The sequence below is a fragment of the Balaenoptera ricei genome, chromosome 7 (assembly GCF_028023285.1).
Source record: "Balaenoptera ricei isolate mBalRic1 chromosome 7, mBalRic1.hap2, whole genome shotgun sequence".
In the NCBI taxonomy this organism is placed as follows: domain Eukaryota; kingdom Metazoa; phylum Chordata; class Mammalia; order Artiodactyla; family Balaenopteridae; genus Balaenoptera; species Balaenoptera ricei.
Window position 1 is genome coordinate 54,112,071 of NC_082645.1, and position 12,698 is coordinate 54,124,768.

The window sequence follows — 12,698 nt, forward strand, 5'->3', positions numbered from 1 at the left end:
GGAGACTACCACCAGTGGAAGATAATTCAATGTTTGAATAAAAGAGGGCACTCATTAAACCTTAAGATACTGGACATCTAAAATGGATAGAGAGGCAAATTGCCTGATTATTTAATCACCACTTGGATTACATCTTAGACTTGAAAGGAAAAAAAGTATAAAATTAACCTTTACATTTTTAAGATTCTATCTATACACACATGTACATAGATTAAGGGTTATTCTTGGTGTTAAGTTACAACGACATACAAGGAGCTAAAGATGTGAAAGAGCTAACTCACTTTGCTAATCCCCCGTGTGTAAAGGACTCAGACATACCAGAAAGCTACTCAGGATGCTCCAGCAAAAGGAGAAAACAAAGAAAAAAAGAAAGATATGAGAAACTGGAAGTAGGGTGTCTAACACAAAAAAAGAGGTGAAAGGAAGTCCTAGAAAGACAATGGGGCAGCAAACTGAGAAATCACTCTATCTAGAAAGGCGCAAGAGGACAAAGGCTCTGAGAGGAGGTCTCCAGGAAAAATAATAAGATTGGTAGATTATCTTATATGTTCCAGCATTTGGAAAAGGAGTAACAAAAATAATCAAAGTCAAAAGCTAAACTAGGAGAAAATATTTTTAAAAGACACATTTCACAAAGGACTCATTATCTCCAAAATATACAAAGAACACTTCAGACTCAACAATAAGAACACAAACAAGGGGGCTTCCCTGGTGGCGCAGTGGTTGAGAATCCGCCTGCCAATGCAGGGGACACAGGTTCGAGCCCTGGTCCGGGAAGATCCCACATGCCGCGGAGCAACTAAGCCCGTGAGCCAGAACTACTGAGCCTGCGCGTCTGGAGCTTGTGCTCCGCAACAAGAGAGGCCGCGATAGTGAGAGGCCCGCGCACCGTGATGAAGAGTGGCCCCCGCCTGCCACAAGTAGAGAAAGCCCTTGCACAGAAACGAAGACCCAACACAGCCATAAATAAATAAAAAAATAAATAAAAAAATAAATAAATAAATAAAGGAATTTCTTAAAAAAAAAAGAACACAAACAAGTCAATTTAAAAATGGCCAAAGATCCACTGACCCCCTAATAGACCCTTCACCAAAGAACAGATCCTGAGAGCAAACAGACATATGAAAAGATGCTCCAAACCATATGTCACCAGGGAAGTGCAAATTAAAACAACACTGAGGGGCTTCCCCGGTGGCGCAGTGGTTGAGAATCCACCTGCCAAGGCAGGGGACACGGGTTCGATCCCTGGTCCGGGAAGATCCCACATGCCGTGGAGCACCTAAGCCCGTGTGCCACAACTACTGAGCCTGTGCTCTAGAGCCCGTGAGCCACAACTACTGAGCCCGCATGCCGCAACTACTGAAGCCCGCGTGCCTAGAGCCTGTGCTCCACAACGAGAGAAGCCACCGCAATGAGAAGCCCGCACACTGCAATGAAGAGTAGCCCCTGCTCACCGCAACTAGAGAAAGCCCGCACGCAGCAGTGAAGACCCAACACAGCCAAAAATAAATAAACAAAATAAATAAATTTATTAAAAAAAAAAAAAAACAACACTGAGATACCACTACACACCTTGAAAGAAAGAAAAAAAAAAGTACAGCCATTAGACTGGCCAAAATCTAGAACACTGACAACTCCAAATGTTGGTGAGGATGTGGAGCAATACGAACCCTCATTCTTTGCTAGTGGAAATGCAAATTGGTACAGCTGCTTTGGAAGACAGTTTGATGGTTTCTTATAAAACTAAACATACTCTTACCATAGGATCCAGCAATCACATTGCTTGGTGTTTACCCAAAGAATCTGAAAACATATGATCCACAGAAAAACCTGCCACACCAATGTTTATAGCAGCTTTCTTCGTAATTACCAGAACTTGGAGGCCACTAAGATGGCCTTCAGAAGGTGAATGGATAAATAAACTCTGGTACATCCAGATGATAGAATATTACTCAGTACTAAAAAGAGCTGAGCTATCAAGCCACGAAAAAACAGGAACGAACCTTAAATGCATATTACTAAGTGTAAGAAGCCATTCTGAAAAGGCTACATACTATATGATTTCAACTGTATTTCATTCTGGAAAAGGCAAAACTGTGGAGACAGTAAAAAGATCAGTAGTTGCCAGTGGTTAGGGGTGGGGGAGAAGGGATGAATAGAGGAAACACATAGGATTTTTAGGGCAGTGAAAATACACTGTATGATGATATAATTATGGATACATGTCATTACACATTTGTCCAAACCCACAGAATGTACAATACCAAGAGTGAACTCTAATGTAAACTATGGACTTTGGGTGATTATGATGGACTAACTTAGATTCATCAACTGTCACCAATGTACCACTCTAGTAGGAGATGTTGATAATGGGTGAGCCTATGCATGTGTGGGGCAGGGCATTTGTGGGAAACCTCTGTACCGCTCTCTCAACTTTGCTGTGAACATAAAACTGCTTTGAAAAAATCAAAAATTTTTTTTTAAAGCTAAACTGAACATCCAACTAAACATGATTAAAAACAAAACTAAAAGCAAGTCTTGATTCTAGAAAAAAATGTACCAGAAGGGAAATATAACTAATTTTGAAACTTGTGTTAAGTCTTCACGTATTATGATATGGAAGAAGAAAAATAATTTGAAAGAGCTAAATCCTCATCTACTATATGACAACAGTGAGAATCCAGAAATAGTAGTTACAAGCACATTACCTAGAAGTAAAAATGTAAATGCCAAAAGATACAGCTGAAATAGGAAAGGATTTGGTAGGAGGCAGCTCTATTTCATTAAAAGCAATTTGTAATATTTGATGTTGTAAAAATACGTGAATATTCTTTTGAGAAAAATAAATCCAAATGAAAGCAATATTGGGAAGAGGCAGGATCTTTTAAAATGTCTTACAAAACTTCAAATAAATCATGGCAACATAATGAAGGTTTATTATAAGGTTCAGATCATTTAAGAAGCAATGCTTCCAGTGTTTTAACATATTTTAATACTGACAGAAATACAGATTGGCTTGTAGCAGTTTGCAAATACTTTTACAAGAATGATTGCTTCTCTTACTCTGAAAAATCCAGACATGCTTAGTTATAAAATTTTTAGAAGCCTCTTCCTTATGTGTGCGAGGTGGGGAGGGTTTGGGGGCTTAAATTCATTTTGCAAAATTATCTCAGTTTGGGTTCTTGGATTCAGGTTTTGCATCCTATTTTGAAAGACATACTTTTCCTTATCTTTATAACAGCAGATTTGTAGTAATAAGCAAGTAGGAAGCAAGTCCCACCAAATACATCTCCAGTCTTCACAGACTGGAGAAAACAAGCTGCATAGGAGTTGCTTCTGATCACCAGAACATCTGACCTCCAATCAGGAGGATCGGACACCACATGTGCCTGTTGTACCTGACCAAACTCTTTTCAGCTAAACACAGGCACCTTCCAAATCATACAATCTCAGCGGAGCCTGCATTTTTGTTAAGAGAGCCTTACATATTAACCTCTTCAACCAGATACATCTGGGAGTTAAATGCTCTGGCTGGCACACAAAGGCTCCACGTTTCCTGTCACACCCCAAGCTATTAGTGACATAAGCAGATCTGCCCATTTCCCTAGCTCCGCATCAGCTGACAGCTCTCTGCCATTTCCTCGCTCCCAGCTCGGTTTTCTTCTGAGTCTGTTCTATAGACAGCTGTGGTCCACATGAACACATACAGCTGTTCAGGAACATTCTTCCTGGGTATCGCTCTAAACATCAAAACTGATCCTTTTGTTTTTAAACGCAAGTGCTCAAGGTTTATATTAAAATAAATGTAATTTCAGATGTGAGCTCCAGATGATGGTAGTTGACCCTTGAACAATGCAGGGCTTAGGGGCACTGACCCTCAGAGCAGTCGAAAATCCAAGTATAACTTATAGTTGACGCTCCCTATCTGAGTTTCGCATTCGTGGATTCAACCAATTGTGATTGTGTAGTACTGCAGTATTTACTATTGAAAAAAAATTCGCAAATAAATGGACCCGAGCAGTTCAAACGCATGTTGTTCAAGGGTCAATTGTATTTACCATTGGGGTTCTACTTGGGTCGTATCTCTCTTCACATTATTATTATTATTATTGGCTGTGCCATGCGGCATGTGGGATCCCAGTTCCCCGACCAGGGATGGAACCCGTGCCTCCCTCCCTCCCCCCCAACAGTGGAAGCGCGGAGTCCCAACCACTGGACCGGCAGGGAATTCCTCACCTTATTATATGCTGTCCCTGTACAATCCTGTACATATCAGACTCTCCCTAAACTCCGAACTTGCATTTCCAAAACTTCTTTTTCCTCTCTCTCCACCCCAAGGGTTACTCAAAATCGATATTAAAATTAAAAACTTATGTTTTTTCCAGACCTGCTTCCTTTTTTATCCTGGTTAACAACTTAAAAGAAGCTGGGGTTTTTCCTCGATGTTCCCAAGCATTTAGCAAACGCTTACTGGAAGAACAGACTTTTTCATTTTCTCCTTTTGGTGGTGAGTTCTGGACCATCTACAATTCTGGTTGTCCAAGCTGGAAACCTTGGCAACACCGTCCTCTTTTTCCTTTTCTTTTCTGCCAACCTTGCCTTTATACTGTTCCAGTTGTCTTTTGCCTGGATGCTTGCTACAGATAGCCTCCTCCCAGGCCTTTAACCCCCATCTATCCTCACCTCTGCGGTGCGAGAAGTCCAAAATGAAGACTCGCTGTGTTACTGTCCTGCTGAAGAACTTTCAATGTCCCATCAACTAAAGAACAAATCCAACTTTCTTGGCACTACATGTAAAGCTTTCCTTCCATGTTGGTCTCTACCAACCTCTCTACGATCATTTCTTTGTTCACTCTAGCAAAACTTTCAACTCAGAATCACCAACATTCTGGTTACTTCCCTAACACAGAAGCTGTATAGGTGGTGGTGGTGAGAGAGCAGAGCTCAGTAGATCAGGAAAGCACCATATTCGGCAGTTTTTCAAAAGAGATAATATGGAGACATGACCATTGTTAAAACTATGATAAAATATATATTCGAGGAGAAACACAAAAGCAAGATAGAGTTTTTGAGAAAATTCTCAAGGGATGCACTTTTATGTTCTTTGATAGTTCCCCCAACCAGTGGCAGTGTCCTTCTCCAGGTACCTCCTGTTAACGTTAAATCTTTAGGTCATTATTCACATCACACCTCTGGGCCTCACTCACTTCTGCCAATAGTAGCTTCCCACTCCTCCCTCCTCTCCTTTTTTGACCCAGCTAATCCCAGTACGTTGTTTTAAAAACAGCAGATCACATACTGTCTTATCTTGAAATATTACCTGCCTGCCCAGGTTGGGCTAAGGGCCCTTCCTGTTTCCATTGCGTTTTGCCATAATTCTATTAAATATTATATCGAGATTAACTGTCTATTCTCCCCGTTCACAAACTATAAATATCTGAGGTCATGGACTGTGCTTTCCTCATCTTGGCAGCCTCAGGACCTAAAAGAGGGACTGGCATAAGCCAGACATTTAACAAATGCTTATTAGCTGAAAGAACAGGCGACTCGATTTTTGCTCTTTGGTCGTTAATCTGTACCACAGACCAGTCTGGCTTCTAATCGGAAATAACACACAGGTAGCACACTTCACTAAGGCAGCCATTTATAAAAAATAATTGATGATGAGTGGGATGAATCCTTAACACCGAGCCACCTAGGCTGCTCCTCCAGCTCCACTGACACAGGGACTGGACTGATCTTCTCGGAGAACATATTGTCTTACAGCTGTTTTTTTCTATTTTCATGCAGACTCAAGTCAGATGATGGTTCTATTTGTTGCTTCATGTCAGCAACTGGTCTGGGAAAACATAACACTAGCTCTAGCAGTGCTACAGAACAGAGTCAAATGGTATTTGAGCAAATTTTGTTAGCATGGAACAAATTTTGAGCAAATTTTGTTAGCATGGAAGCAGCCTTAGGAACATTTTCTTTGCCAGAGAATGTTTTTATATGAAATTTTTAATGTCCTAAGATCATTTTCATTATCTCATTACTTCAATCCTCTCCAAGGAGCACTCTATATCATGAATTCCAACTTTTCAAGATCTCCTGGGGGACTTTCACTCCATCTTCTGCCTTGGTCTATAACATGTTCCATATCTCCCATGGTAAAAACGGTATTTTTTAGACTTCTTACTGCCTTAAGCCACTGTTTTGTCCTGAGATTTTCATTCATTGAGGCTCTTAATAAGCAAAAGGGTTTGGTTTTTTTTTTTTTTTGGCCAAATTCACTTAGATCTTAATTCTCTCTAAGCTACCTTCCACCTATATCATTTGATTGAAACTCCTGAAGGTCACCAGTAACCTCCTGTCACCTCAAGTGGACATCTGTAGTTTACACCACGCAAAGTCTACTCCCTCGTATCGTGGCATCATCATTGCCTTGATTTCCTTTGGGATACCTTTTCCTCTGCTCATAGTCTATGTGCTTTAGTTGAGCTGATCCCATCCTTAGCTTCAAAGGTAGGCATGTAACATAAACATAAGCAACTCAATACAAGGCATGAGCGTCATGGGTCCTCACTAGAGCCAATCAGAACTAATACAGGAAGTGAGGTTTGAGGTAAAATAAGAGAGAAAGCTCTTTCTATTTTTATGGACTTGGACTTGAATAGATGTAGGCTAAGATTGCCACTGCCATTTTGTCACAATGAGGGGAAAGTCTTTCAGAAACTAGAGCCAAAATAGGATATGAAGCCAAAGGATAAAAAAAGAAAAACTATGATTTTGTTGACTGAGCTCCTAAGTCCAACCAAACCTAATAACAGAAATAGCCTTGAACTTTATAGCTGTGTGAGTCAATAAATTCTCTCTTGCCTCAACCAGTTATGGTTCTATGGTTGTTGTCGTTTGCAACAAAAAAGGCAATAATTTATGCATCATCAAAAAAAAATCAGTGGCTGGTATTTGCCAGAACTAATCATTCCCTTTTCAAATATGCACTATTCCTTTGTCTTTACCCATTTTTTTCTGATCCTTCTTTAATCCCCTCTAGTTCCTCTTTATATATAGCTATAATTGTGGAATTTCAGGGTTAGAATGAATAAGGGGTAACAAAACTAGTATGTACTGAGATCCTTGGAAAAGGCACATTTTGTATGCATAAATACCTGTTAAAAGTGTAGATACATTTTTTGAAATTATGTTTGGAACACTACACTATTGATTAAAATGCTCTAAAAGAGATGTTATATGAAGGGAGACTAGTTATAAATTTGGACTGCATGCTATCATTTCCATCCTGAATGTAAAGAATTGAATATTAATGAGGCACAGAATGAAGGTTTTCACAGTGATAATGCCTCTGATTGTAGTTTGAAAAAAAATGGGAGAAATGTGTTATTGCATTTTGATACTAGCACACTTTCTGGAAAGCAATTAGATTGCCTTGCCACCTCAGTTTTTAGAAAGCAAAAGGTTAGAAAACACAATAAAACTGAACATTATTTCCAAAAAGAAATGAAAGTCATTGGACTGTGAGATATTTGAAATCATATCAAAAAGCAGAGTTTATGGCCCTATGAGTTATGGAAAAGGAAATTGAATTGTATGTTTTATTTTTAAAACACAACCACTACAAAGGTGTTTCCATAGTAACAAGGTCAATACCAGTCGCCATTGCAGACCTTCCTCTTTTCTGATACTGGGTTTAAAGATCTTTTTCAAATACCACTTTAAAAGCCCTATGAAAAAGTACAGGGTTTCTGATCATTCATCTGAACAAAAAAATGAGGAAAAACACACATGGAGTATTGAATTTCTCATGTTTTATGGATTATAAGCGTTCGCGGCTGTCATATTTTCAGAGAAAAGCCTGCCTGACTAGCTACTATGCCAGCCCCTAAACATGGGATTTGATTAGCCTGATTGTAAACAGGCCTGATTCTGGACAAACAGAAGTTGTTTGCAGTAGTATTCAAACAGAAATAAAAGGCAGCACAGTATTAAAAAACACACTTCCTTAATATTTAAATATTGAAAGAGTTAACTAAATAATCCCTGTTATTAGAGAAACTTCAAAGACTCAGATAAAATATGATTATCAGCACTAGAGGAAGGTTAAAAAGATACAGGTCACATTTTGTTTACAACAGAAATAAATAGCTCTTGGCCATAAAAATCAATTCATTTAGCACCACCAGGAAGTGGCTTCTCCTTCCTCTTTCCTCTGTATCAAGATACACTGCCTATATGACAGTCATTTGTATCATCTTATCTTCCCCACTAAACTGTGCACCCCTCAGAGCAGAGATACTTTCTCTTTGTGTTCACAATAGTATCTCACACACATTTTGTATATAGAAGACACTGAAAAAAATAACTGAAGGATGAATCATGAAAAATAATGACACAACAGTAACTAAAATAACACAAAGTCTCTGGCCTATTTTTAGAAATGTGTCCGTTAAAATGTGTACTCATGATTTTAATCTTCAAACCAAGAGGCTCTAGATCCTTGTTCACAAACTCAAAACCATTAAGTAATAAATCCAGTTGCCTGACCCCTACATCAATTCCTTCAGAATCTCTGCAAGTGGGGCCCTGGCATCAGCATTTTTAAAAGCTACTCAGGTAATTCTAATGTGAAGCCAGAGTTGAAAATCACTGCTTTAAACTGTTCTGCTTGGGCTCAACTAATGGCTTATTTATTTACTTCCAACTTTTAGCTGCTTGCTTTTTTTTCCCCTCAATATTCCCTCATAGTACTCTATTTACCAAATCTATAACACTTTTTATTATAACTTGATTTATTCTCTACATGATAAAGGCTTCAATTAAAATAGTTCTGGCTTATAAAATTAAAAATTTTAAAGAAAAATTATTATTGTATTTTGTTCAATACACTTATTAGCCTTTCGTTGCTGTGAATTCAGCTTTTGAAAACCAGAGCCGAATACAGTACCAATGTTATAGATGTTAAATACATCTAGTAGAATTTAATATGTGCTTTTGTGCTTTTAAGCTTACCTTTCCCAGGCCTGTAATGCCTTTTACACCCTTATCTACCTGGAAAAATTCAGATTCCTCTTTCAAAACGTCCAGATCATATTTCTCTTCCTCTAGGAAGACTTCCTTAATTCAGACTATCAAGAACTCTCTTCTTCGGCACTGACACTGTCCCTCATTTATGCTTCTATTTTGCACTCCTAATACTGTATTGTCATTTTTTTCTTTTTTGTTTTTAAAATAAATACCTCATCCATAGTTGATCGTGAACAATGTGCAGTAACTGCTGCACAGCGAAATAGTTAGAAGCCATAGGTACTCAATAAGTGTTTACTAGATGAAGGAATAAATGGCCATATTGAAGTGAACCAGGTACATTTCAAAAACACTATCGCTATGGACTGAATTGTGCTCCCCACAAAATTCATATGTTGAAGCCCTAACCCAAATTCGTGATGGTAAGGAGGAGGACTTTGGGAGATAATTAGGTTTAGAAGAGGTCATGAGGGTGGGACACTCTTAATGGGATTAGTGCCTTTATAAGAGGAGACACCAGAGAGCTTGCTGTCTCTCCCTCTGTCTGCCACATGAGGACACAGCAGGAAGGCAGGCATCCGCAAGTCAGGAGGAAATCCCTCACCAGAACCCAACCAAGCTGCCAGCCTCCAGAACTATGAGAAAATAAATATCTGTTGTTCATGTCACCCAGTCTATAGTACTTTGTTCCAGCAGGTCAAACTGACTAATACAACTATGAACTTGGATTAAGTTATTTGAAGAGAACATTAATATAAACATTACAGATATTTATGCTATTTCCTTTTATTGAAATCCTTAAAAAAAGTTTTTTTTTTAAAGAAAAGACCATATGAAATGCAGTTAGTCTAGATATTTCATACTTCCTTTCAAATAAATTTAAGGCATAATTTTTGGTATTTTCCTGGTAAATTAAGAAGCCTGACATAAGTCATATATAGTGGAAGATGAAGTGATTTTGCAGAACAATGATCAGTAGGAAAAAAATAAGTTACCTTGGGGATGGCATTATCAATTATAGCTATTCACCAGGTTTCCTTTTTTCCTCACAGATAACAACTGAAGACCCAGCATGTTCCTTGCACTATGCTAGAGACTGTCTTAAATTAATTTTATTTGTCTTATGTAGGATACAGAAAATATTTAAGGTGTCATGGAACCTCCATAATGTATTATTTATTAATTTATTCAACAAATAGTTATTGTGCATTGTGGGAACCCAATTTTGTGTTTAAAGCTATTTTAAGCTAGTTTCATTACGGCATTCTCCTGGGACAGTGGATACAAACTACCCAGTCCTTATCTGATAAATCTATTCTATAATCAAAGCATAAGAACTGTGTGGCTTAGATCAGTAGAATCTCTACTTTGAATTTCACGGATAAGTAACATTTTTAAAATTTGTGGAACCAATGCCAAATTCCCAACATTTTATTTGGCCAAATAATAATCTAAAAAACAAATCAATATCATTACCAACTATCACTATTAGTTCACAAATGACAAAGCATTTTAACACAATTAAAGAATATAATCTTAGTAGAGAATAAAGGGTGGTTTTCAAGGTGACTACATTTCATTAAATAGAGAAAAACATCCACTATATTCTTTATTCTTCTCATTTCAACCTAGACTGGTGAAAACTTTGTTAAGGACAAATCCATCTGTGAGATAGATACAGAAATTTCTACCATCTACCATTTCTCCTCCTTCTGCCATCTACCACTTCTCTACTTTGTTCCTATTTCTCACTATTCAAAATCCCTTCCTTATTTTAATTCTTTAGGCAGGCCATTAAAATAATAAGCAAACTCAGTTTAATCCCATCAGCTACTACTTAAATGTAATCACTTTCTCTCATTTTGTCAAATACTGAAGATAAATGATGCTTCTGGTACCATCATAACTTTATGTTTCTGCATTTATAATATATCATATGAACATCTGAATGATGGGTATAAATCAAATATCAACCAATGAAGCAACAAAACTTACATGTGTGGACCCAATGAAACTACCCTTGCCATTACAATTCCAAGAATCAGAGTTGTTAAAACTGTAGAAATAAGAGAGATCTGAAAAAGAAAATGTAAAGATATATGGTCAGTTTAGAATAGAGACAATTTTATTGAAAATATTAGGTGATTCACTTTTTACTTGAGTAAACTTATGTACAGTTTTTTAATTTAGTAGTTTATTCTTACAGATTGGTATTGATAATCTCAGGCAAGTACATTCTTATCAGATCATAGTCTTAGTTCTTTTCCCCCCAAATAGAACAAGTACCAAATATGACTATTTCATAAAGGGAAATAATGTTTTCATTTTTCTTCAGGTTTCATTTTAGTGTTGACTTGTGCTTTTTTCTATCTATAATTGCTTCTTGCTTCTTTTGTTATCCTACCCTGCCCCTTCCTACACAACATCCCTCCACCCACTCACACACATTTTCGGATGCCTCTGCTTTTTCCTTGCTGTTTTCTAGCTCTATTAAGTCTAGTTTTCCTCTGTGGTTTTGCCCTTTGGTCTGTGTTTCTAGAGTCTTCTCTGCTACTTCCTCTCTCTTCTGTCACTATTTTAACTGGTTACAATATAAACTGGTCTGTGTGTATATGTGTTCTTTGCACTCTTTACATTAAATCTGTGTTCTACTCTTAATTTTTTAAATGGATAAGCACAATTTAGAAATTTTTGTCTGATAAGAAAAATATAAAATTGCTTTTATTTCATTTGATTGTCATTAATCTTGTTTCCTGGGTTGTTAGTTTTTAACTAGAGAGAAGGTTCTATTATAAGTCCTCTGATCCACTCAGATATTGGGAAAGAATCCGGTCACATAGCTAGAAAGTGGCCAACGGGGAACTCAGATGCTCAGCTTGACTCCAGATCAGTGTTTCTAACTACTCTGCTTTGCTCATGGGAGATTTATTTAAATACATCAATATGACATTTTTAAAGGACACTTAGGGTCAAAATGTTCAAGTATTAGTAATATGATAGAATATTAGCTTTCTTTTCATAAATGCCTTGTCTTTTGCTCTAAGAAAGCATTTATGTCTACATTGAGCATGTGGAATGGAAAAGAGTTCAGACATTTCAGAATATTCACCAAAAAAGTCCCTTTTAATACACGTTAGTTTATTTCTGGATGCCTGTTATAGAAGGAAGGAGCATGGTCAGAAAACTCTGGAATATCATCTCCATTCTCAGCTCTACCTGGAAGGAGGGGCTTCATCACTGTGGATACACACGAAACATCACAGTGAAAAGTAAAATTAATTAACTGTTGGATTTTTCAAAATAGAATGTAAAAACACATGAATAACTTAAAAAAATTTTTTTTTTTTTCATCAGAATGCTTGGCATAATAAGGATGCAACACCAATAATATTCTGGGTAAAATACAAACACTTCATGAGAGTAAGGAAATAAAATACAGCCAGATAAAGGCTAATGCATGCAGATATGCATATGTGGTGAGTTGAATACATATTTGGTTGGTTTCATTAGAAATAAATCACCATTTCTCTTTAGCAATAAGAATCATAAATATTGGCCAAATTCTCAACAATCAATCAATCAAATATTGACATTTAAATTCACTGGATAAAAAATGGGCACAATAGACGTCGTAATTTACAAAAAAATTTTAAGCCAATGAAGTGATTCATTCT

The 12,698-nt window shown here is 37.3% G+C and overlaps 1 protein-coding gene and 1 long non-coding RNA gene across 3 annotated transcripts in view; one reads left to right on the top strand and one right to left on the bottom strand.

Moving 5' to 3' along the window:
• Window positions 1-12,698, top strand: part of LOC132368979 (uncharacterized) — a 113,891-nt gene that overhangs the window by 84,004 nt on the left and 17,189 nt on the right. The window lies entirely within an intron of this gene.
• Window positions 1-12,698, bottom strand: part of SLC38A11 (solute carrier family 38 member 11) — a 52,612-nt gene that overhangs the window by 26,292 nt on the left and 13,622 nt on the right. For both annotated transcript variants that reach the window (XM_059928005.1, XM_059928004.1), the window contains exon 7: window positions 11,020-11,099. In XM_059928005.1, the coding sequence (XP_059783988.1) occupies window positions 11,020-11,099 (80 nt within the window). The remainder of the gene's footprint in view (window positions 1-11,019; window positions 11,100-12,698) is intronic.